Source organism: Crotalus tigris, unplaced genomic scaffold (genome assembly GCF_016545835.1).
Source record: "Crotalus tigris isolate CLP2741 ecotype Arizona unplaced genomic scaffold, ASM1654583v1 scf7180000017764.6130737, whole genome shotgun sequence".
NCBI lineage: Eukaryota > Metazoa > Chordata > Lepidosauria > Squamata > Viperidae > Crotalus > Crotalus tigris.
Window position 1 is genome coordinate 2586293 of NW_024096618.1, and position 23219 is coordinate 2609511.

At 39.8% G+C, this 23219-nt stretch overlaps 1 protein-coding gene across 1 annotated transcript in view; it reads left to right on the forward strand.

Annotated features, from left to right (window-relative positions):
• Positions 1 to 22864, forward strand: part of P2RX3 (purinergic receptor P2X 3) — a 34949-nt gene extending 12085 nt beyond the window's left edge. Inside the window, exons 2-12 of the mRNA XM_039340961.1 lie at positions 2928 to 3063; positions 7193 to 7264; positions 7753 to 7819; positions 11617 to 11710; positions 12589 to 12666; positions 13288 to 13429; positions 14012 to 14148; positions 14919 to 15012; positions 18142 to 18207; positions 19574 to 19651; positions 22727 to 22864. Of these exons, the coding sequence (XP_039196895.1) occupies positions 2928 to 3063; positions 7193 to 7264; positions 7753 to 7819; positions 11617 to 11710; positions 12589 to 12666; positions 13288 to 13429; positions 14012 to 14148; positions 14919 to 15012; positions 18142 to 18207; positions 19574 to 19651; positions 22727 to 22852 (1090 nt within the window). The 3' untranslated portion in view covers positions 22853 to 22864. The remainder of the gene's footprint in view (positions 1 to 2927; positions 3064 to 7192; positions 7265 to 7752; positions 7820 to 11616; positions 11711 to 12588; positions 12667 to 13287; positions 13430 to 14011; positions 14149 to 14918; positions 15013 to 18141; positions 18208 to 19573; positions 19652 to 22726) is intronic.
• Positions 22865 to 23219: the final 355 nt, after the last annotated feature.

Genomic DNA, 23219 nt, shown 5'->3' on the forward strand with positions numbered 1-23219 from the left:
TTCCCTCCTGCCTGCCAACCTGTTTGGGCTATTTATATACTCAGATGTAATGCTGTACAAGAATGGGGCTACTCCAGAATTCATGGAAGAGCACTATTCCAGAATAGTGCTAAACACAAGCCCCCAAAGGAACCTAACAAGCTCCCTTGGGAAGCACATTCGTAAAACTCTTGCACAAAGTTCACTTTCTTACAACCCCAATCCCACATCAAAGACAGCAGTTGGTTGACGTTTCTGCTGCCTGCTAGTGATACTTGTGGGGAGGCGAACAAAACCAGAGGTTTTCACTACAGGGACACAACCATTTCCCGACTTGTTATCGAGTAGGGTTCAGTGATGGGATAGGGCAAAGTAGACTGGCAAAGGTTTCTGCCACTTCAAGGGCTGGAGGGAAATAATAATAACAACAACAACAACAATAATAATAAAGTTGGAAGGGACCTTGGAGGTCATCAAGTCCAACCTCCTGCTCAGGCAGGTAACCCTATAGCATTTCGGACAAATGGCTGTCCAGTCTCTTCTTAAAAACTTCCAGTGTTGGAGCATTCACCGCTTCTGCAGGCAGGTTGTTCCACTGGTTAATGGTTCTAACTGTCAGGAAGTTTCTCCTTAGTTCTAGGTTGCTTCTCTCCTTGCTTAGTTTCCACCCATTGCTTCTTGTCCTGCTTTCAGGTGCCTTGGAAAATAGCTTGACTCCCTCTTCTTTGTTGCAGTCCCTGAGATATTGGAACACTGCTATCATGTCCCCCCTCGTCCTTCTCTTCATTAAACTAGACATACCCAATTCCAGCAGCCGTTCCTTATATGTTTTAGCCTCCAGTCCCCTAATCATCTTTGTTGCTCTTCTCTGTACTCTTTCTAGAGTCTCAACATCTTTTTTACATCGTGGTGACCAAAACTGGATGCAGTATTCCAAGTGTGGCCTTACCAAGGCATTATAAAGTGGCATTAACACTTCATGTGATCTTGATTCTATTTTAACACAGCTATGAAAAAAAGCCCTCTAAATCATTAGTGAGAAAATGGAATAGTGTAGACACAACTCAAAGACCAGTTCCATGTTTTTCCCCTCTTTTCTTTTTTTCCCCTGGTACTTAACTACCTTGCCCATGAAGATAGAAATTAGCACACCAGCAACTAAATGATAAACATTAATTGGAATAAGAAAGGTATGGCCTATATGGATTATGTTCTCCCATGATGACCAAAAAGAGAAGTAAAAGCAGGAACATTTAGCGGAAAGGGTAGTTTGATTTCAAGATAATTGTGGTTAATGGTGTTAGCATTTTACCAAGTTCTCAGTGGATCTGGAGGTAGGAGGCAAAAAAGCTGTAATTGAATTTATTCCATTAGTGGCCATCCAGCCTTGAATGTGTGGTATCTGATACTTCATGGAGATTTTGTTCCCTCTTACGATGCTCAAAAATTCTTCCAGTGCAAACTGGGTAGCATCAACTACATTTGATCGCAAGTTCTGCAAGATGTCTCATAGTTGAGATACAGGGTTTCTGTCTTTCTTTTTTTAAAAAATCTAAACAGGCAGAGCGAAATCCAGCAGTGAGAATGAAGCATTTGAATTAGGAATTTGGTATAAATATTTCATAGAAGAAATAATTGGCAATTGGAAATACTTTGCCAGAGGAAGTGGCGGAATCACAATTAGGCATCTCATATTCCATTAAAAAAACATATGTTAAATGCTTATACATTATCAGCACATTACACCCTCTTGCCCATGAGAAATCAGACTAATTATGAGAGGGGTTCTATAATTTGCAGTTTGGTTATGTTACACTTTGCATTCGTAAGTGCATGTTCTTAGTTAGAAGTAAGTTTAATTAAAACCAGGGGAGCCTACTCTTCAGTACCTGAGTTCAAGAGATAATTTTATCAATGCTGACAATCTGCATGTGCTTGTTCTTGTGGAAATCAATGCTGAGTTAATTAAATTCAATGAATTGTGGTAATAAACTAAATTTTTTCTGTACACTAGAGGGCAGTGCACATCAAGAAGTAAAGTGAATGTGTGGAATGGCCTGATTAGGTTAGCAAAAGAGTAATTTTAACATCCTTTAATGGCCAGTTCTAACTGATAGTCTAGCAGTCTAAAGGTTTGTACAATCAATTTACTTATATTACAATAAAGCTAGATTTCATACAGGCTTGTTTGGTGGCTGAATTGCAAACCAGAATGAATCTAGTTCACCTGTGAATAAACTTGTTAGTTTCCTGAAGTTAGACAAAATTGAGCTTACAGCAGTCAATTCACAGGTGTCTAAAACAACTTAGCAGATAAAAATTTAAAACAAAAGGCATTTCATCATTATTAATGTTGTATGAAGGGTTGGGAGATACAACACCTTAATGAAACCTAGGGTATGTTTCATCAAAATGGCATCTCTAGATCAGTTGAAGTTAAAGTTCATATGTCTTAAAGTTGCCAAGGTTGAGAAACATCGCCCTAGATGAATGGGTTGGCTACGATTAAAATAGGTCCAAATAAGCCATAATGGGAGTTAGTCAGCAGAGAATGCCATTGAGAGACTGCTAATTGAGAACAGCTAGAGATGCCAATCAAAGCCAAGAAGAGTCAGAAGCTACAGATCTAGGAACCATTTCATGAAGGCTGCTGATAATAATTAATTAATTTCCCATGTTATATTTTCTTATAATGCAGCAGGTGCAAACTTTCAAATGCAGCTGAACTAAAGTGCTCAATAGACTAGCCTCAGGCAAGAGGGAGGTGTGGATTCTGGGCAATTCAGCAACATTGGGAACAGGACAGAAGTTGTACCTTCCATTAGTCATAGAAGAGTTACTGCAGGGGTCTTCAAACTTGGCAACTTTAAGACTTGTGGACTTCAACTCCCAGAATTCCTCAGCCAGCCAGGGCTGAGTTATTAAATTGAAAGATCTCTTTTCCACAGGTGGGTGTTCCTGCATGAGAAGGCCTACCAGATAAGGGACACCTCCATTGAATCCTCTGTTGTGACAAAAGTGAAGGGGTTTGGCAATTACAGTAACCGCATCATGGATACAGCAGATTACGTCACACCTCCACAGGTAAGGCTGTCCAAAAAGGAAAGGATAGCAAAGAGGCTCACAAGATTGTTTTTGCTGCAAAAAATGAGCAAGGCTATGCTTGGAGAACGTGCACCAGCCCCTTCAAACAGCAGCCTTGGATATCTTCTCAGCTAAGCCATGCAACTTTAGTATAGGCCACAGGCAGCCTTAGCCCATTTGGGGATCCATAGAACTCCCTCAGGAACATGCTACCAAATATCAGCTGCAGAATGATTTTCCTGTGGGAAACAAAGGGAAATCAGCATGCAAAGCCTCTGATCAGTTTAACACATCTATAAAAATAAAATCCCACCTCCCACACAAACGCACACATGCTGCCAAAATGGGAGAAAACCAAGTGAAAATTCTTCCCTGCCCCGTCTGTTAATTTTATTACATTACTTCATTATTTCCATGGCTATTAAAAACAATAATAAAAGTTCTTCCATGATGCAGGAATGTGATCTGCCCTTGAAATATGGAGCAAAAAGCACAGCAATTTCAGTGAGATATACCTTGTGTGTGTGTATGTCTGAGTTACATTGAGTTAAGCCCAAATTAAACAAGCTACATTTTAGCTTAGTGTGACATGTAAGCATCATACGATTGTTTGCTTAATGAGAGATTAGGCAGATTGACATTCTTCAAAACTAGTTGTTTCAAATAAGTCTAAAAGCACATGATAAAACACATTGTATTCTACCACCATAATGCCACCATCAAGACATAGTCCATTAGGTGGCTACTGATGACCCAGGATTTGGTTCCTCTGCTTCACTCAGTTGGGTAATTTCTACTTTTTATTTGCCCAATGTGGGGAGATGTGTTGGGATAGGAAATTCCATAATCAACTGCTAATAACAGTAGCCAACTGGTTTCATACACTGTCTATTAAGCCATGGTGATGCAGTGGTTAGAATGCAGTACTGCTGGCTATCTCACTGCTCACTCTAGGAATTCGATTCTTGAGCAGCTCAAGGTTGACTCAGGCTTCCATCCTTCTGAGGTCAATAAAATGAGGATCCAGATTGTTGGGGGCAATATGCTGACTCTGTAAACTGCTTAGAGAGGGCTGTATATATTGTGAAGTGGTATATAAGTCTAAGTGCTATTGCTATTGCTATTAAGCCATGAGAAAGACAGAAGAAAGGAGAGATGAGCTTAAAAGCAGATGGTATTAAAATGAATGGGTCCCTCATTTGAGCCAAGGGCAATCAGCTAACCAAACTGGCTTCAGTCTGGTGTGCAGTGCATCACAAGCTATGCCCCATAAATACCTTGAGTGATTTTTTGCAGAGTATACAGCAACCAAAAGAGGAAGCCCAACACAGTGATGGTGTCCATTGCTGTTTCTAACACTTCAATGCCCTTAAAAAAAATCTCTGCAATATTCTAGAACAAAGCTATTGCAGGAGTAGCAGGTTCCATAATAAAGCATGATGACATCAAAATGATAAACACGTAATAACATCATTCTACAAATCTCACATGTACTTATTAATATCATGACATCTAATCTGGGTATTTCATTCATAGCATTAGCAAGATAATATTGCAAATGCATGGCTTTTCATTTGTTTCTCTCCCTCAACTGCACGGGTGTCAAACTCGCCATGTCACATGACATGTCGCGACGTGTCACAACTCTTTTTGCATTGCTAGCAATGGGGTGGGTGCGGCTTCGGTATGATGAAACCAGCCCGCGGGCTGGCAGTTTGACACCCCTGCTCTACAAGTACCCACATTTAGGAGCATTATGTGAGAATTTCAAGAGGGGTATCTATGACTGCTGCTTGACAACTATCACAATGTTTTGCTTATACTACCATCACAACAAAGAACCAAAACACATTCTTTAGGCTGCACCCACCAACCATCAAAATAAGGGAAAATGAAATACAGTACCAAGCAAATTGAAAAGACATTTAATTTTATCATTTTTGGTATTCGTGATGTGAATGGCATGCTTATACTGTAAAGCCAGAAATGGCCCCTCTGCATTTACTTAGGAAGTTAGGGAATTACTAGGGAATAAATATCCTAATATGGAACGTGGAATGCCAATTTACTAACAAAGTTCTTATATTGAGCTGACTCATAATGTGATCTCTCTATGCTTGGTTATCTCTTGAGACTTCTAAACCATGTTTTATGGCTTAGCATGCTGTTGCAACCTAATTACAGTTTATTGAATTAACCATAGGTAAACAAACAATTTTGTACATTGCACAAAGCTAGTCCCTGTTCAAAAGAAAAGGGATGGATGAGTGGGTTGGGGAGAGAACAAGAATAGAGAATGCCTAACAAATTTTTCATGCTGCATGGAGTTGCAAATCCCACTTGTTTTTCTAAAAGTTAGAGAACATGTCTTCATTTATTCATTTTGATTGCTGAAAACCGCAAAAGGGGAACATACTCACAAAGAACCCTGACAGTCTTGCTTAACTACAAAGAGGGAAAGATATATTCAAGAATCATGGCATAATTAGAATGACTGCTAACTGAAAACACGAGCAAACTCTCAATTTATTATTTTTCCAGTCCAATCCCGAATCACATCTATAGTAATGAATTCTGAGGCTGGTTCCATATAACCACTGGCTTCCTCCTTTCCCCAGGGTTGTCTGCAGGGAAAAGGGATATGTCCGAAAAGTCAAGGTGTCTTTCACATTTCTTGCATATAAAAATGGATGGGGTCTCAATTGTGTGATTGTAATCACCATCTTGGCTTTTCTTAATCCTTCCCTTCCCCTCTGCACTGCATCCCCAACTATAAGCAGGATTGTCCTGCTTGGAGCTTGGTCTGATCTTCTCTTTTTTGAGCTAATCAGTCCTCCCACAAGTTGACCAATCCAGGAACACTATCTAGTATCTAACTGGCACACAAACCCTTCCTTGTTCTTCTTTTAACACCTTTCCTGTAGATTTGGGGGAAGGAGCTGATATTGTACTTTGCCTCTGAAATCGCAGAAATTTGTGTTAATTCAGCTACTATACGTGAAACCAATGTAAAATCTCTTGGTATTAGGAAAGACACTGTTCCATGGACAATGTTTATGCATTTAGACAATAGAATAAGGAGAAAATGGCAAATGAAGTAGCAGCTGAAGGTAAATGCAAAACCAACTGAATAATTTAAGAAAATAAAATAATTGGTAATTTTTGTTAAATGCAAAGTCAGAAATGACCCAGTGAGCAATTCTGGGTGTCTTTTTTTCCTGAAAGATAGACCAATCACCACTTCCTAATTACCTGGGAAGAAATCCCATGTACGTAATTCAGCAGGATAGGCATAAGATTGGCTAGTAATCAACTACAAAGATTATCTGACAGCTAAAGTTTTCCAAAGTTTTTCTAAATAGTGGTATTAAAAATGGATTCTTCTAATTAAGGCTGTCCATTGATAGCCATAATCCAGCATTCTGACTCGTAGATGTCCTGACGGCAGCTGTTTCTCCATCTCCTTCCTTTGGCCAGGTCATTATTGGAAACTATAATCAGTCTCAACTTCTGGAGCATGTGAAATACATGTTAGGAAATGTGCAATTTTTCTTTGTGCACACTTGTAGGTTGTGAAACATTTTACAGGCGTGCAATAATGGAATGCAAAGCTGCCTGTTGCAATGTGGAAATGACACAAGCAAGGCTAGGAACGTCCTGTATCTTGGAAGTGGTCCTGCTTACGCTTCAGTGTTGAAAAATATTGGGGGGGGGGATGATATGGACATTTGTGGAGTCCTAAAAATCACAGAACTGGGAGGGGTCATGTAGGCCATTGAGTCCAAAGCCTCTCTTCAGTTCAAGAATCCAAACTTCAGAATCTCAGAGAAATGCTTTCTCAAACCATATCTTTCTTTGAGAACATCCAGTAAGAGAGAGCTCATACCTCAATTGATAATCCTGTTCATTGTTGAACTTTTTTATTATTAGTACATTTTGCTTTTGTTTTCAAAATTCTAATCTAATCCTAAATCTTAAAGTTGTGAGGCTGGGGGCCTATTATGATCATCCCCAGACAGAAAAAAGTCATTGGGAGTTGATTTGCCTTCTCTATGCTCTTACATTCAAGATATTTGACATCACATTTTTCCCCCTTTGTCTTCATCTCTTGGATCTGTCCACCTGCCAGGGGACATCAGTCTTTGTCATCATTACCAAACTCATTGTGACGGAGAACCAGGTTCAAGGCTTCTGCCCTGAGGTATGTTAGTAAAACAAGAGAGCAGGAAGTGAGATAAACTGGAGATTGGGGGCTAGGGGTGGTAGCTGTCTTCTGCTTTGCACAGATTTTGAGCTGTTTTCTAACAGCAGGTAGGAGACTCCAAACTTTAGTGTTTTGCTTCATGGAATTGTTTATAGAAAGCTGCAGAGGGCCATGACTTGAGTGAAGCTGGATTATAGCAAGCGGCTTTTGTTTTTAATAAGGCAGCAGCTCTTTGGCATTCCAGACTGAGGTCTCTAATAGCCATACCTGAAGAAGTGAAAGTCTCACCTGGGAATAATTTGCATGCACTGGATGTGTTTCCCACCGAGCTACAATTAAGTGGTGGGCTTTTGACTTTCAAAATAGTGGGCTACTTCCTTCCAGCTTCATAATATAATTGTGGAGGGGGGGGGGGTGACCTGGAAGTGGACCAGTAATTTCTGCTTCTCATGCTTTCTGCCCTTTGCTTTGTCTTCCTCTTTTAGAATAATCATCATTACCAGTGTACCTCAGATAGTGAATGCAAGAAGCCTGTCTCCATCACCGGAGGTGGTAAGCCAGATATCTCACGCAGAGGGGAGAAAATGCTCATCATAAACTATCTGTTAATTCCCAGTATGATTATGGAGGGGCTTAAAGAGACTAAGAAATTTATTTAACATGCTGTTAGAAGTAAAGTCTTCATCCTGGTTCATCCAAGCCGGGAATAAATAAGCAAACATGGCAACTACTTTGGGAAGAAGGTTACAGTTTATTGCAGAAAGATGGTTCTTCAGGAAAAAGCAGAGGAGAGAAGGGGTGAGCACATGGTGTTGTAGGTTTTTACATCGCCTCTAGCCTTTTGTTTGGAATAGTTTCCTGTTCCTGTGGCATGAACTTTGAGGCTATTTCCAGTGTCACGTATTCTGGCCTGAGTTTAGGTGTGCCTCTATGGTATACTTGATGGTAATGGGTTAGTCCTATTATATCCCCAAAGTCATCTCCTGCTTCCCTGGGGCTGGGCTAATGACTCTTAAGAATTTCTTTGTCTTGAGTTCCCTGGCTCCAACCTTCCTAACGGTCTTATATCTGCAGTTCTATGAGGTTAGCTCTTGCTTGGGGCAAAGAAATTTGGGGCCAGTTTGGTTTCTGCTTTTCAAAAAATCCTTTTGGTGAAAAATATATTTTCCTTTTTAATATTTCCTTCTGGGGGGGGGCTAACTTCCCTCAATGCGGTAAAGACTGTGTGCCTGACTATTGCTAGAGTTACACCATTTTCTGATACAAACTGGATGGTAACAAAAGTGAATGCAAACGTTGCAGGAGGACTGGTTTAAATGTGCCTGGGAAAGGGTTTGGCAGAATTCTGACTGAAAGAGGACAAGAGGTGACAGTAAAAGCTGGGAAGAGCAGTGCAGCTTTACGCTAGGCGAAGAGTATGCAGACCAGATTTTTGCACTTTAGCAAATTAGTAAGAAATCTAAAAATGTGAGAAAGTTTATTGTGTATTCATTCGTTTAGAGAAAGCACAATAGGCTTGAATTATGGAATTGTTTTGCATAAATATACAGATGGAGGTTGGCTGCAAAGTGTGATAAGCACAGTATATTAGGGAAGAAAGTATGCATGACAATAAATGCTTAGCAAATGGTACACTACAAAGGTGGGAGCATGACAATGATGTATTTATGAGTGAACGTGCAGGGAATCCTTGTGATAGTAGAAGGAATTTGTTGGGATGTGAATATGCATGTACTGTACTTTTGTATGCAGACAATACCATCTTACTGTCTGATTTGCAGTGAATGTTAGGTGGCCTGTATAATACAATGAGAAGCATGCACCTGAAAATTAATGTACTGTATTGAAGATCAAGAAGATTATGTTTGACAGGGAAAAAATATTATTACTTATTTATTTAGTGTATAGCATCTACAGGGGTCATGCAATCACTGATATACACATTTAGTTTTAAATAAAATTTAAATAAATTTAATTTAAATAAACCCCCGCTATGGTTCTTTGTTCTGGGTAATGTTCTGTCGAACAGAGCAGCTAAAAATCTATACACACGGTGACCAAATTGGATATTGCATCCTTCATGGTCAAAAAATACAGAGGCTGCAATTAGACTACAGGGAAAATTGAATGGCTATTCATACATAAAAGGCAAAAAGACTTGAACAAATAAATACATTTGTGATCCTCAGCAGAATGTTTACTAAAGAGATTGAAATGAATGGAGAAAATTTAAGAAATTCAAATAGCAGTAGAAAGATAGTAGATGGCATCAGTGGTGGGATTCAAATATGTGAACAACCGGTTCTCTGTGTGGATGCCACTTCCAGAAGTCCATTCTGGGCCTGGGCAACAAAATATTAGCTACCGGTTCTGCCGAACTAGTGTGAACTGGTTGAATCCCACCACTGGATGGCATGTAATCTGTTAACAAGAAACAAATATTTGTTGAAAGAATAAAAAATAGCTATCTATAAGATTGTTGTATGGAAGTATGAAGCAGAAACATAAAAGTAAATTGAATCTAGTAGGAATGTAGTACTTACATATGATCATCCTAGGGTAAATCAAGAAAAAATGGAGTCAAGAATGAATGGGTGCAGAATAAATGTGTATCAAATATAAAAGTTAGTGGCCAGTATGAAAAAAGAAGCACTTGGTGGTAGTTTAATCCTATAGAAAGAATAAGTGAGTATTGAATCACAAAAGATATAACAGTGAATGGGTAGAGGGAGAGAGAAAAAAATGTGAAAATTTTAGTTGACTGGAACTAATTAAATCCTCAAAATGAGAGAAAGAAGTTGAAAAAAGAAAAAAATAATGTACGGGCACAAAACAAGCAAGGATGGTTTGCAAGGATACAAAACTATAGAGGAATATAGAGAATGTAAATCAAATTAACTATATTTCTTTTTCTATTATCACGTGTCTTTAATTTACTTGGCTTCCTATTTCTTACAACTTTTCTCTGCTTTATATAATATTGATGAGTATGTTGTATCGGTATATTGTACTAAGAGACTAAAGATAACAGAGCTGTAAGAGCACTGGAACATAAAGAACACTGAAATAGCATCAAGATAATGTCAATTTGATACTTTTCAGCCAGCAAATGAAAATGGTGCATCTGACCCATTGGGACTTGTAGGGTATCCAGGGACTTTAAGAGGGTGTGTTGCCCATTCTCTGATCCCTCTAGGGCAGTGATGGCAAACCTTTTAGAGACTGAGGGCCCAAAAACCGCCCCCGCCCCCGCTCCACCTCCCCGCTCCACCCCCGCTCTGCCCCTCCATCCCCCACCCTGCCTACCCACAGGACCACTCACTGCCTCCAGGGCCCGCCGCAGATCGCCCAGGCAGCCCAGCAGTGCTATGGCGGCCACACCCTCTGCCCACGTCCTGCAGCATCAACTGCATGATGGGCTGTGAGGGCAGAGTCTTGTCTACGCTGCCTGGCTGCCATGTCCTTGGCTGCGCTGCTCCATGTGGGCCACGCTCGAGGGTGACTCTACTTCAGGGGGGCTGCTGGAGAGGAGGGGGTCATGGGGGGAGGCAAGGTTGGGGCAACGGCACGTGTGCCCACAGAGAGGGCTCCGAGTGCCGCCTCTGGCACCCTTGCCATAGGTTCGCCACCACTGCTCTAGGGGCTGCAAACTACTATTCTCTCTATGCATCCCGAAGGTACCTCATCCACAACAGGCTACTGTACAGAAGTCCCTTCCAATCCAATTCTATTTCTGCTTCAAATTGTCCCCTCCATTTTCTACCTCTCTGGCACAAATTATTTTCCAAAACTTGGATGATACTATCCTTATATTGGGGAGACTTTTTATCTCTTGAAAGATAAATCTGATAGAAATATAAATTAAACTGTGCAGAAAAAAATATGGCTTCTAGGTACCACTATTGATGAGTATATGAATATATGAGAGCCATGGTGGATCAGTGGTTAGAATGCAGTATTGCAAGCTAACTCTGCCCACTGCCAGGAGTTTGATCCTGATCGGCTCAAGATTAACTCAGCCTTCCATCCTTCCGAGGTCAGTAAAATGAGGGCCCAGATTGTTGGGGTCAATATGCTGACTCTGTAACCTGCCCAAAGTGTGTGATAGCACTATGAAGTGGTATATAAGTCCAAGTGCTATTGCTACTGCTATATTATTGGCCTTTTGCTGGGGTACATTTTCTAGGAAAAAAAGGGGTATAAAAATTACAAGTATTTTTTGCCTCATTCTACTGATGAGACAGACGGAAGCAGAATTGCCCCCAGACAAGCTGTCAAGATGAATCCCAAGCAATGGAGTGAATTAGGCATTTAGTTATTGAAATGATGTTTTTTCCCCCCTTCTGCAGGAATATTAACAGGCCGATGTGTCAATTTCAATGCTACTTTTCGGACTTGTCAGATCCAGGGCTGGTGCCCAGCAGAAATGGACAATGTGGATGTGTAAGCACTCACCTATAGCAGCCTATGTTATTTCACAGGAAGGGAACATAGGCCATACTGTAGTTGGGAACATAGTCCCAGAATGTAAAACTAGTTGACTGGAAATCTAGAGTTCCTTTTGGGAGGGTTGACTTATATGTTTTTATTAGCTTTTTTTTAATGGGACGGGTGATAAAGGCCTGTGCACATGGAAAGCTATGGATTCAACATCAGCCTCACTATCACTAAAGGAATTTTCTTGGTGTGTGACCTGGACAAATTGTGGAATGCAATAGCTAGTTGTAATAATTATATGGAATTGCCATGTATGATTATTTTATGGGCAAAACTGATGATTTTGCTTGAAGATTTTTTTTTTAATTTTGAAGGGTCAACTAACTGTGTTGAGTTTTATGTAGGCTGTAATACAGATCCTCATTCAATGCACCGGTTTTTCTTCTTAAGAGAACTAACGGTTGGATATTTAGAGTAGGAATGAAGTTCAGTATTGCCAAAGGTCCTCCGTCCTATTTTGCTATTGGCTTTGTATGCCTATCTACTGTCCCTCTTGCTTGTCAATAAGGACCATGGACCTCTACAATGACATCTCTGTATGCTCCTCACAAATGATTAATGCTAAGTTAGAAGAAGACAACAGAAGTTCAGAAAGTGGGGAAATTCAAAGATCCGAAATGAGAACCTTGGTAAAGGGGGGAATTCCCTCCCCAATAGGAGTATTAACCCTTTGCTTTCAAAGAGAAATTAAGATTTTCCTGTTTATAGTTTCTCCAGTTTGATATAGATTTCCAGAGGACAATTTTTTTAGAGTTCTTTTTCTTCCTTTCTTTAATTCACTCCTGATTTTAATCTAATTTCAATCAGTATTTTTCTCTCTGCAGACCTGTAATGCTAGAAGCTGAAAACTTCACTCTCTTCATTAAGAATAGTATTCGCTTTCCACTGTTCAATTTTGAAAAGTGAGTAACACAGACCAAAACTACTCCTTGGAATTTACTTCTCAGTAAATAATAGGTGGAAGTGGACTGAGTATTACTTCTCTGATACAAAGATTTTGCCTGACCAATACCACCTGATCTTGTGAATTTCAGGAAGTCCCTTGGAAAAGTAGCATGGATAGAGACTGACTTTCACAAGTCTACCTGGACCATCAAATCAGTATATAAGATACATTGACATATCTAATTAGTTGTTGGATAATGGGCATGTGTTTATGTTTACACCTGTTTATATGTTTGTTTGTAAAGAGCAGCCACAAATTCACTCTGATGTGGAATCAGTCTTTCTTGCCCTGCTTCTCCTCAAATGGGGTGGCCTACTCTTCCAATAATTCCCACCAACCTGTTACTTATGAAGTGGGTTGAGTGAACAAGAAAACAGTTTCTGTATCCTGCTAGCAAATTTCGGGTAACTGCTGGTAGTTTTAATAGCTAGAGCTCTCAACCTTTGTATTATCTCTAATTGAGGCTAAGGAGGTGGCTTTGAAAAATCCCATAACTTAAAATGCATTTTGCCAAGTTCAGAATTGTCATTCTCTACTCTGTCCTCTGACTACAACCACCTCTTTGCTTCCTTCACAGGGGAAACCTGCTACCCAACATCACAACGAAAGATATCCAGAAATGCCACTTCCATCCTTTAAAGCAACCCTTCTGTCCAATCCTGCGCCTTGGGGACATTGTAAAATTTGCAGGGCAAAACTTTACGTCATTGGCAAAGACGGTGAGAATGCCAGTTGCACAGTGATCATAGTGGAATAGCAACCAACATTTGGGTTTGCCTGGAAATTTGTTTTCAAATCCCCTGTTAGCCATAGAGATTGCTCAGGGTTGTTGAAAAGTCATCGTCAGACGGAAATTACAGGGTGGCTGAAATTCTAAAATGCTAATTTCTAATCTCTATGGTAATTTAGAAGTATAAATGTAATTATCAGTGAGATAAATAGTGAAATAGGAGAGCCATTGGCCAAAATGAGACCAAGAGAATAGCATGGCAACTAGAGACTGCAGACAAAACAGGATTGCCTGGAAAGCAATAGATAACTTTTTTGATACAGAAGTGTATGTTGCATTAATTGGTGTGGAATAATTACCCCTCATTCTTAACCACTTATTAATAAGCAGAACCCCACATTTCAGAGCTATGCAGAAGAAATATACCTTTTTCTATTTGCCAGTGAACTTGATTGATCGAACAGTCAGTGGATTAGGTGATTAATGAGTAGAAGCAGCTCTGATTTTGTTCTTTGGCTTAATTGCTAGGGTCTCCCTGAGATTTCTCCTAAAGCTGTGCTTTTCTACACAGGGTGGGATAATAGGAATCAAGATTGGATGGGTGTGTGATCTGGATCATTCCTGGGAGCACTGCATTCCCAGTTATTCTTTCAGTCGGCTTGACAGCATCTCCGAAAAGAGCAAAGTTTCAAGCGGATACAATTTCAGGCAAGTCCTGTAGAAAAGCAGTACACAGAAATCCCCTTTTGCAGTATTGATTAACTAAGATTTCTCTCTGCAATTGTACTAGCTTTTGATTTACAAATATACAATGCTTCAGATTCCATCTGCTGAAAAGCTTTTCTTCTGTGTAGATACCTCAGAGACATTTCTTACAAGGAGGCCATTTTTTATTTTGGTTTTCATCACAGGCAAAGCATAAAATAAGTTGCATAACATACCAGTACAAGCTCTCACTTTTCTATCCAGATGCAGAGAATGTATGGGAAGGTGGGTTATTCAAGCCTGGACCATTTGCTTTTCCCATTCAGTCTTGGGGTACTTCCAATGGGGAAAAAAAAAACCCTTGTAGATGATCAGGGACTTTTTTCCAGCCTGAAGGTCCGAAGGGTCTCTGTTAAGCAGACTATTCCTTAGGGACTAATGGATTGATTTAATAAACTTTGGGCCTGAGCACTTTTCATTAGCTCCTTTCTGATACACTAGTGGTTTTCTTGCAGCACACTAAGTTTGCCCTATTGTCACAGAGTTAACATGACAGGAAGCTCCATCTTTCCTCCCAGGCTATTATGCCAAAACTAGATACGTGTACCTTCCGAAACCATAGCCACTTGTAAAACTTCTTCGTTGCCATTCTGTTGCATGGCAAATGTGGCAAGTAATTATGTTTGCTCTCAGAATACTTAGGCCAGGTCTTTGTGTATATTTGTGTTTGTACATACATACGTATACACCCACCCCCTTTTCCTTGTCCACAGATATGCTAAATATTACAAGCAAGAGAACGGCACAGAGTTCCGCACACTGATGAAGGCATACGGCATTCGCTTTGATGTTCTTGTATATGGAAATGTAAGTGAGGCAAGGCAGACCTGCACATCTTGGACCCCAGGGCTGCTGAATTGTAGAGGGAGAGGAATTCAAATATAAAAGAGGGAATTAGGAAGTATCTGGAGGAAGAAGAAGTCCTGGTTCTTTTGCTTTCGGAAAGGTGTTGGTTCTTGAGTGCCCTAGATTGCAAATCATTATAAAATGTATAAAAAAATGTTGTAGAGCCACCCTCACTGGGCCTGCCTCCTTCATCATCCACATTAGTAGCTTCTGACCTCTTCCTTTTCCTCCTCCTCCTCCTCCTCCTCCTCTTCCTCTTCTCCTCTTCTTCCTCCAATGGAGGAAAAGTGTGAGAGCAAAGCCTCCTTAATGTTCTTGAGCTCTAGAGCTGTGCAATCTTTAAAGGAACACTTCAGCTGGATCAAAGTCCAAGTGAAACCTCCCATCAAAATCTCAAAGGTGCTGTTCAAAAAGCAACTGGACTTTCTTGATTTTTTTTCCCCCTTGAAAATGTTTTGCTTGTCATCCAAGTAGCCTCTTCAAAACTGAAGAAGCTTCTTGTATGAGAAGCTAAATGTTTTCAAGGGGAAAAAAACCAAGAAAGTCCAGTTGCCTTTTGAACAGCACCTTTGGGACAACCATGACCTGGATAACTGAGAATCTCCATAGACATTCTCCCATCAAAGGTTTTCTACAAAAGACTATGTTCGCTTTTAAACCATGGAATATGGCAGAGCTTATTTTCACAGGTGACATTTCCATTGTAGAACCTACTAAGAAAGTTCATCCTCCCTACATCTAACAGGTGGAGTGAGCGTCTCCTTCTGCACGGGCCTTTTGCTTCATCAAACTAAGTGATACACCTTAGCAAGGCAAAATACCTCAATGAGATAAATCAAATTAATATACATAAGTTTCATTGTTAAGAATTTTTTCTGGGCAATCAAGATTCTAGATTGACTTTTTCAACTGAAGAATTCACCTTCAAATGGGGCGTGCAGGGCTAGGGATCTCATCTACAATCTCCCATGATCGTGGATGGCCTGATCCAATCTTCAGAGGAAGATTTGAAGAATTTAATTTACACAAAAGATATAGAGCTTAGGTCTAGACCAGGGGTAGGCAACCTTGGCTCTTTTATGACTCGTGGACTTCAACTCCCAGAATTCCTGAGCCAGCTGGAATAGAAATTAACAGGCCATAACTTATAATTACCAGTTCCACTGCTTTCGTAAGAAATATGTGCAGCTGAATTAGTGTGAATCCAAATTTACTTTCTGAAAACAGTCGTCTATGTTGCCGTAACTCTGTTCCAGGAAAGAATCATGATTTCATCCTTGCAGAATGGGCTCCATTGCAATTGTGGTAAACAGTTTCATGACAGAAACGAACCATCCAGGCTAGTAGCCCAAATCATTGTCATGCTAAAGAAAAATTACCAGGCGGTTTCAGAAGCAAAAGAAAAAGAAAACTGATTTATTTGCAGATAGTCAGACACTGGACTTGTTTGCATTTTGAAATATAACAGCACTGGATGTTTTACCTACCTTACAAGCACCAGGACCATGTCACTTGCCTGTGGGAGGTATCATCTTGCAATAGGACTCACTGATAATCTTTGTAAGAAGGTAGGCCAGTGGTGGCGAACCTATGGTACACGTGCCAGAGGCGGCACTCAGAGTCCTCTCTGTGGGCACGTGTGCCATCGCCCCAGCCCTGCCATCCCCTCATCAGCAGCCCCCCCCGGAGGAGAGTTACCCCTGGGTGTGGAACAGCGCAGCCAAGCACATGGCAGCTGGGCAGCAGGGACAAGACTCTGCCCTCGCGCCCCGTCGCATGCAGATGATGCTGTGGGGTGCAGATGGAGAGCGTGTCCACCATGGCGCTGCAGGGCCGCTTAAGCGATCTGCGGCTGGCCGTGGAGTTGGTGGGTGGCCCAGCAGGTGGTGCGGGGTGGGGTGGGGTGGAGCGATGGGGGCAGGGGGCGGGGCAGTTTTTAGGCACTCGGTCTCTAAAAGGTTCGCCATCACTGAGATAGGCTTTCCAGTCTTCCAATCTGAACTGCATGTTCAGAAGGAAGTCAACTGTTCCCTCCCCCCCAACAAAACAATTCTGCTATGTACAAAGGAGAGATTATTGAGAAGTAATAGGAAATGAGCGCCCACAGAGTGAAAATGGCCCTCTGGAATACAGGTAGTCCTCAGCTTATGATCACAATTAGGGCCAGAATTTTCATTGCTAAGCAAGGTGATTGTTAAATGAGTCCTTGCCGATTTCATGACATTTCCTGCCATGATTGTTAAGGGAATCACACGGCAGTCACATTACAACCATCAATGCTGCAACCATGGCAAATATATGCCGCTTGCCAAGTACCCCAATTTTCATCATGTAAGTGTGGGGATGCTGTGATGGTCATAACTGCAAGGATCAGTCGTAGATCATTTTTTTCAGTGCTTTTGTAACTAAACATTACTAAATGAATGGTTGCAGGTTGAGGCTATAATTTTAAGAGTATGTGAGCCAGGATTGTGGCTGTTTCATGAGAGGATATAAAAGGAAGCAATACATGTAGTCCTCAATTTACAGCTGCAACTGAGCCCCAAATTTCCATTGTTAAGTAAGGCAGTTGTTAAGTGAGTTTTGCCCCCATTTTACAACCCTTTTGCCACAGTTGTTAAGTAAATCACTGCCATTGTGAAGTGAATCATGCAGTCATTAAGTGACTCTGCCTTCCCCGATTGGCTTTGCTTGTCAGAAGCCGGCTGGGAAGGTTACGAATGGTGATCACATGACCCCTGGGTACAGTGCAACCGTCATAAATACATGCCAATCACTAAGCATCCCAAATGTTGATCATGTGACCATGGGGATGCTGCAATAGTCGTAAGTGTGAAAACTGGTCATAAGTCACTTTTTTAGTGCTGTTATAACTTTGAACAGTCACTAAACAAATGATTGTAAGCTGAGGACCACCTGTATTCCATGAATGGACAGAAAAGCCGTTTCACAAAAGACAGAACAAGAGGCAGCATTTGGCCACAGCTGCTTACTCACACGTACCAACTGCCCTACCCCCCAATTCCCCCATCCCCCATTTATTTAGGCGAACCTGTTTCTATTTGCTTACTCTGCCTTATCTTCCCTCAGGCTGGAAAATTTAATATCATACCAACACTAATCAACTGTGTGGCTGCTTTCACCTCTGTTGGGGTGGTAAGTGTTTTGGTCTAACTCAGCTTTTTATCTCCGTTCCATTAGCTTTTTTTCTTCCATTGTTTCTTCCATAAGTTTGGCTCACTGTTAAAAGGTGTCTGGTTTTCAAAGCTAAGCTAAGCTGTATCTCCAAGAAAGTGTCCTTAAACCTTAAGAAAAGACAGCTTTTTGGCCTGTTTGGCTACTTGGCATGACTTTACATATCAAGGGTATACTTAATGCAACAGAGTCATTTGAAAGAAAAGATAGACAGGGCACCTTTTCTATAGAAAATTTAGTCATCCAAAGGTAAGCTCCACAGCCTTCCCTCTTTCCAAGGTCAGTAAAATGAGGACCCAGATTGCTGGGGGCAATATGCTGACTCTGTAAACTGCTTAGAGAGGGCTGTAAAGCATCGTGAAGCGGTATATCAGTCTAAGTGCTTATTGCTATTTCTGAATTCTTAACTCATTAGAACTAAAAATAATCTCTCTCTGATTACTCTCTGATTACAAGTAGTCCTCAGCTTACAAACAGTTTACTTAATGACCATTCTAAGTTACAACGGCACTGAAAAAAGTGATTTATGACCAATTTTCACACTTATGATCATCGCAGCATCCCCATGGTCACGTGATTTACGTTCGGATGCTTGACACCTGACTCACGTTTATGACTGTTGCAGTGTCCAGGGGTCATGTGATCACATTTTGCAACCTTCTGACAAACAAAGTCAATGGGAAAACCAGATTCACTCAACAACCGTGTTACTCATTTAACAACTGCAGTGTTTCACTTAACAAACATGGCAAGAAAAGTCATAAAATGGGGCAAAGCTCACTTAACAAATATCTCACTTAGCAACATAAATTTTGGGTTCAGTTGTGATCGTAAGATGAGGACTACCTCTATCTGCATCTGCTGATACCTCGAAGTTAAACATGTGAAATAATATATTAGATGTTAAGAAATACTATACCAGTGAGATGGGCAACATCAAAGTTTAATAAATAAATAAATGGGTAGATTAAAATTAATGGCAAATTTTGCAACCAACTTTTAAAAATGGTTTACTGCAGTTCTGATCTTTCTGACAATTTTCTATTCTTCTTAAAATCTAAAAATGAATGCAAAAAAAGAATATATATATGGTACATCTTTTATCCTGATTGTGCCATAAATTTTGTGTAGGGCATTAAAGGACGTGCTTTGGCAGAACCTTCAATATAATTGGATTTCTTCCTCGGCAGAAAGTATTCTGGCTTTTAGGAAATTTAACATTTTAGAATGTGTAAAATTGTATAATATCAGCATGTATGTGTTATCAGTTATGCCTTCCACTATAGCATTTAGCCTAGCCATATCACCTGTTTTCTTCTCACCTCAGGGGACAGTCCTATGTGACATCATTCTCCTCAACTTCCTGAAAGGTGCCGATCAGTATAAGGCCAAGAAATTCGAAGAGGTAAATCTGTGCAAAATATACCATTAGGCTTCCTAGGGTCTCTCTGCAAACAAGAGGCAGCATGTGGCACAACATAGACAGTTCAGACTTGGGGGGAAAAAACCCTTTAAACTGAAATGTGCACTTGGGGCTATTATTATAATTTATTCTGCTATTATAGAAGAAAGCAATTTGGCATATTTCAGACACTTGGAACTATAATCCTCTTGATGAACAGCCATTATCCAAGCTCCCACTTGGATTTTTGGCAGCCTCATAAAAAGTTTCAAGGATATCCAATAAAGGAGCCCAGCCAAGCAACTGAAGACCAAACATGCCGTCTTTATTTATTTAAGAAAAAAATCTTCTGTTCCTGTCTTCCCTAATGCAAGACAGACTCTTCTCTAGGATTATTCTCCATGAAGGGGGAGAAAAAAATCTATTTTCTTTTCCAATTAATTAATTAATTCCTCATCATTACCTACTTTGGCTATTTCCCCTCTCTTCCTGCCAGATTCAGCTTTGATTAGGCATTTATGTATTGTATACATGCCTGATTCTTACCATAATGCAGTGGTGTGATTCAGCCGGTTTGTACCACTTCGGCAGAACCGGTAGCTAATTTTTTGTTGCCCAGGCCAGAATGGACTTCCAGAAGCGGCATCCACACAGAGAACCGGTTGTTCACATATCTGAATCCCACTACTGCCATAATGGCTCTCAAAGCATAAGAGCAAGAATAGGAACGAAAATGCTCTTAGAAGTAACAACTAAAACATTTGAACGGTGTGCCAGGAATACTGTAAATGTAGACAGGGTGAAAACTACTAGACATTCTCTTTCATTTAACAGACATTTAACTCTAATTAAAATTAAATTACAAAGGATCATTACACTTATAGTTGTTCCCCATGTGAAATGATCTTTTCTTTAGTCCCACCAGAAATTTCAGTTTGATAGCATCTTCTGAGGGATCAGAGTTGGAGTTTTGCACCGGCTTCTGAGAGTCACTCATTTGCAATCCATTGTGTTCCACAAAGCAATCTAATTTAAGTAGAACACCTGCTGTTCTATCCTTAATTCTGGGTTTCTATAATAGTGAGGAAAACAGATCTGGATGCTCTAAAAAAGTCTGCAAATGTAGAAAACCAAGAGGTGATGAGCTGCTTCATGCTTTGAAGCCTAGTACTGCATCTCATTTTTCTTAATCTAGAGTAGGGATCACCATGTTCTGGGCATACAGCCCTTTAAGAAAGGACCAATTTAACATAATGCTATTGCTAGCTTCTCCCTGTTGTCTGTGTTTGACTTTGCCCCGGCTTAACTTTACAAAAATATTACTGAAGACTGGTGCTTTTCCATAACAGTTCCTAAGCTTTTAAATTAAACTTTTAATAAAATACAAAAGTCACACGAGGGAGGAAACAGACAGGGGCTAAGGGAACTTTCAAATTCAGGCAAGCAAAAATGCCTTCAAAATATATTTTATCAGAAAACTTCCCATCAGACACATTTTCAAAAATATTTACTGAATCCTTAATACTGAATTATTCAATAGCTGAATTCTTATGGAATTAGAAATCAGAGAGAAACAGATTCAAGGGGAAAATTACAGTTTTATACTCATTTATCAGAGAGTTAAGTGCTACTTAAGTAAGCAAATCTCACATCTGATTAGACATGCAGGATTACACTGAATATATTAACAGAACATCTTATTTTTTAGAGGAATCATGTAGAGGGAAGCTTTCTTTTACTGATTGGTTTAGTATAATAAAACTACTTTAAAAAAACAAAGAAATATCTTTAAATGGGGCGATTTAGTTAGGTTAAGAAAAAATAGATACATAAAGCATTCCACGTTATTATTATACTTCCTCTAAAGAATTTCAGATGATACAAGAAGTCTGCTTAGTTTATCATAATCTATTTAAAGCAATGTTCTCCTGAATTTCAAAAACTGCTAAATCATTGAATTTGTTGAGAATTATGTAAAATTATTCTGGCACAAGATAAAGCAAAGAATCTGCGTAAGAGCTTAAGTAAAAATTACACAAAAATTACACAAAGGGCCTCCCTTTTCTTAGTACGAGATTAGTGTGACCTTCGCTTTTTAAATCAACTTTCCACCTTATTAAATTTCAAAAAATATAAAATACAAAATAAAAAGGGAAAATTTTCCATAGTGGTTAGAGTAGCCCTCCATAATTTGGTACCTCATTGATCTGTCCAACTGTCTTTCAAAATTCCCTGCAGCAAACGATAGAATTGAAAAAAAGTAGGAACTGGGAGAACCAGGTTAAAATCCCTATTTTGCCATATGGAGACAACTAAAGCTTCCTCCTTTCGTTATATATTCAGGATGGACAGTGTTTAATATTCATATGTTATGTATATGTAGGGGTGTAGGTCCAGGGCTTTTTTTTGTCATAGAACGAACCGGAACAGAGTTCCGGCACCTTTTTTTGACAGATTTTCCAGAGTTGCCTTGAACAAAATCCTAGTCTTTTAGATACACTAAAAATTGAAGGTTTTTTTTTTTCAACTACAAAGGTAAATCTTGTAAGGTAGGCAAGGCGGGTTGTATGACGTGTGTGAGTTCTGGCACCTTTTTTTTTTTTTTTTTTACAAAAAAGCACTGTGTAGGTCTACACAAATGTTGTATATAGTATGTATATGTTATATATAGTAAGTTTAGGTGTGTGTCATGTATGTGTTCACTTTGAGAGCGGACAACTAAATTTCATTTTTGATGTGTGTCATTGTGCCCACAATAAAAAATGACAATAAAGGTTATCTTATCTTATCTTATCTTATCTTATCTTATCTTATCTTATCTTATCTTCTTATCTTACCTTATCCCTGATCCCAAACCAACTCAAAAGATACTTAGGAAGGACAAAAAAAAAAAAAAAAAAGGCATGGGAAAAGCACATGTGCTATCCTGAGCATTTTGGAGGAAGGATACAATATTAAGGTCAGATAAGTCCAATAGTCAGGAATATATGAGGCAAGTATATAGTTCAGGTAAAATAAAGAGGGTACAGATATTCAGATTGGAGTAGCATTAACAGGTCTCAATGTCTGTCTTACCAGGTATCAGAGACGGTTCTGCGTCCCGACATTCCTAGCAGCTCTGTGTATCGAAGTGACCAAACTTTGGGAGGCCGCTGTGAGGAGAAGCAATCAACTGATTCAGGGGCCTACTCAATTGGGCTCTAATAAATAGGAACTTTGAAGCAGATACAAATAAATTATCTGTGCTGATCACTGCATGGAGATTGCCTTGCGATATAGCCTTCACCTTGAGTCTTCTTTTTACAAACTGTGGTTCAGGAAATGGCTTTTTTAAAAAACCCTTTTATCAAGTGCTTGTTATTTCTTCCCACTTTGACTTTTTCCTCATCTTAACCAAATACCTGTCATGTCTTATAAAGCCAGAAGTCCGTTACTTCTTCAGACTTCTGGAAAGCAGTGGGAAATACCAAAACCTGTTACCAACCCATTCACTAAAAGAGAGAATGCTCTAAAATCTGAACAAAATATTAATATACACTATGTATTAATTGAAGAAATAATAATCCAGGAA